Consider the following 2,358-nt stretch of genomic DNA (forward strand, 5'->3'; position numbering starts at 1 on the left):
TTAAAAACAATATTATCATATTATTAATTTTTATTTAAGTCTTTTCTTTTTTTGATTATCATGTTGTTGTTTTGTGATGTGTCCTTTTTTTATAACATTCAAAATGAATATTTGCTTTCAAGTATAGAATGTGTTAGTATGATTAATTCTGTTATAAATATCACTATAATATAAGGGCAAAAATATTATTTGTTCATAAACAACTGCAACGCATCTGTTTCAAAACCCTAATACAGCCAACTTCTCCGTAGTACCTTCCATGCATCAAATTCCTGCCACAACTACATAACATACGTAACATCTTTTTAACAAGCCACAGTTACCTTAACCCTTAAGTAAAGCACTATTGTGAATACTTCTTCCTTATCTTATATAGCTATTTAATACTTGGGCATTTACATACATACCACATAATTCCTATATATTACTTAACTGAAATTTACATCTTCTACTTATAGCAACTCAATTCTTTAATATCACATAAACAATACCACCATTTTAACTTTTTAAAAAAAAAGTGAAATACACCTTTTCATGCATAGGTAAGATGGCATGTATGTAAAAACCGAAGTTTAGGTGTTAAATAGATAAATACATATTGTGCAGCTACGCATTATTAAGTGTTATACTTGAGTATTCGAATTATAATTTATCACTTTTTTATCATTTTATCACAACAAACAGCTTGAATCCGAATCGTTCCAAATTACATAATAAGCCATCTCACGAGCCAGCTTAAACTCTACACCATATTTTATATCCCTCAACATATTCTACATCCAACTAAACCAATCAATCAAAATAATATACTGTCCTGGTTTCTCGCACTGTATTCTTTAAATACATGCCTTCCGAATACTAACAATCAACCAGCCCCTATATCACAATCATTGGCTAACTCAATGGTAATGCTCAGTTCTTGAGCCTATCCCATATAAATTGCAGGTTGTTCAACAATCAGATCCAACTGCACCAATCACAGATCTTCGGAAGGCACAACAAAGCTTGATTCCAACATCCAACTGCCACCAGTGAGGTGCAATTAGGAACAGCAGTTGGCCTTGGTTACAAGCTGTCTTCCTCCTTATCAAGAGATGAAGAAAGGAAACTCAAAATAAAGCCATCAATATCTCCCTCTAAAACAGAATCAGGGTCAGAAACTTCGTAATTTGTTCGGAGATCTTTCACCATCCGGTATGGCTGCAGGTAGGGGAGCCTATAAGCACAGGTGCAGCTTTCTAAGAAATAATGTATTGTAAGAAAATATGACTTACGTGAAGAACATAAGATCTTATCTGGTTTCCCCAGCTGATATCAGTGAGAGACTCCGTGTGCTCGGCATTCATTTGTGCCTGACGAGCAGCCTCGAGTTGATCTAACCGAGACTGAAGAACAGCCATCGCCGCCGCTTTGTTTTGGTGTTGGGACCTGAAAGACAAACAGGCAACTCGACGGGTAAAATATCAAGGTTGGACACTCTGAAGCAATTGTAGTACGGATGTAATAAAATATCATAATCACAATCACCTAGAGTCCACGATACAAGTACTGCAATGGAAAGGCTACGAGAAAACAGAACAGAAGACATGAATAAGATTACCATTACCTTTCATTCTGGCATGTAGCAGATATTCCTGTGGGAATGTGTACAATCCTCACAGCACTTTCAGTTGTATTAACATGCTGGCCACCTGCACCACTTGCACGAAATCTTTCAATTCGAAGGTCTGAATCCTTAATTTGAAAGCGGGATGGTCCATCGTTTAAGATTGGTATTACAGCTACAGCGGCAAAAGAAGTATGGCGACGCTTCCCGGTATCAAATGGTGAGATCCGTACCAATCTATGCACCCCAACTTCGGCTTTCGCATAACCAAAAGAAAATTCTCCATCTACTTTGATTGTTGCACGCTAAAAGGGGAGAAGAAGGTATTAGAAACATAATACTTTGATTCAACTTCAGTTACTAATGCTGTTCTATGAGAGTGGTGCAAATAATATGTGACATGTACATAGATTATGAAAAGCTACATGAGGTTGGATTGTAGGAACAAGAACCTTGATTCCTGCTATCTCACCAGGCATTTCATCCACAACCATAACCTCATAACCATGGCGTTTAGCCCAACTGATATACATGTTAAGAACCATGGAAGCCCAGTCCATGCTTTCTGTACCACCAGCTCCGGCTTGAACCTGAATGATGATTATAAAAATCATCAGATCTTGAACTGGGAAACAGAGGACCAATTACGAAGTAACAAAATGAAGAAAAAATTAATGCAGTTAAGAAGAATATCTCTGCACAGATTTTCTGGAAGAAATAGGAGATTCAAAGCAACTTGTCACGGACAAATA

General features: G+C 36.8%; 1 protein-coding gene across 1 annotated transcript; it reads right to left on the reverse strand.

Annotated features, from left to right (window-relative positions):
* Positions 1–666: 666 nt before the first annotated feature.
* LOC110031829 (peptide chain release factor PrfB2, chloroplastic) lies at positions 667–2,196 on the reverse strand (the record flags this gene model as incomplete). Its single annotated transcript, XM_020735244.1, has 4 exons — positions 667–1,200; positions 1,275–1,428; positions 1,607–1,911; positions 2,059–2,196. Coding segments are annotated over 4 exons (732 nt in total), but the record flags the coding sequence as incomplete, so codon positions are not given.
* Positions 2,197–2,358: the final 162 nt, after the last annotated feature.

The sequence above is a fragment of the Phalaenopsis equestris genome, unplaced genomic scaffold (assembly GCF_001263595.1).
Source record: "Phalaenopsis equestris unplaced genomic scaffold, ASM126359v1 Scaffold000848, whole genome shotgun sequence".
NCBI classification, from domain to species: Eukaryota; Viridiplantae; Streptophyta; class Magnoliopsida; order Asparagales; family Orchidaceae; genus Phalaenopsis; species Phalaenopsis equestris.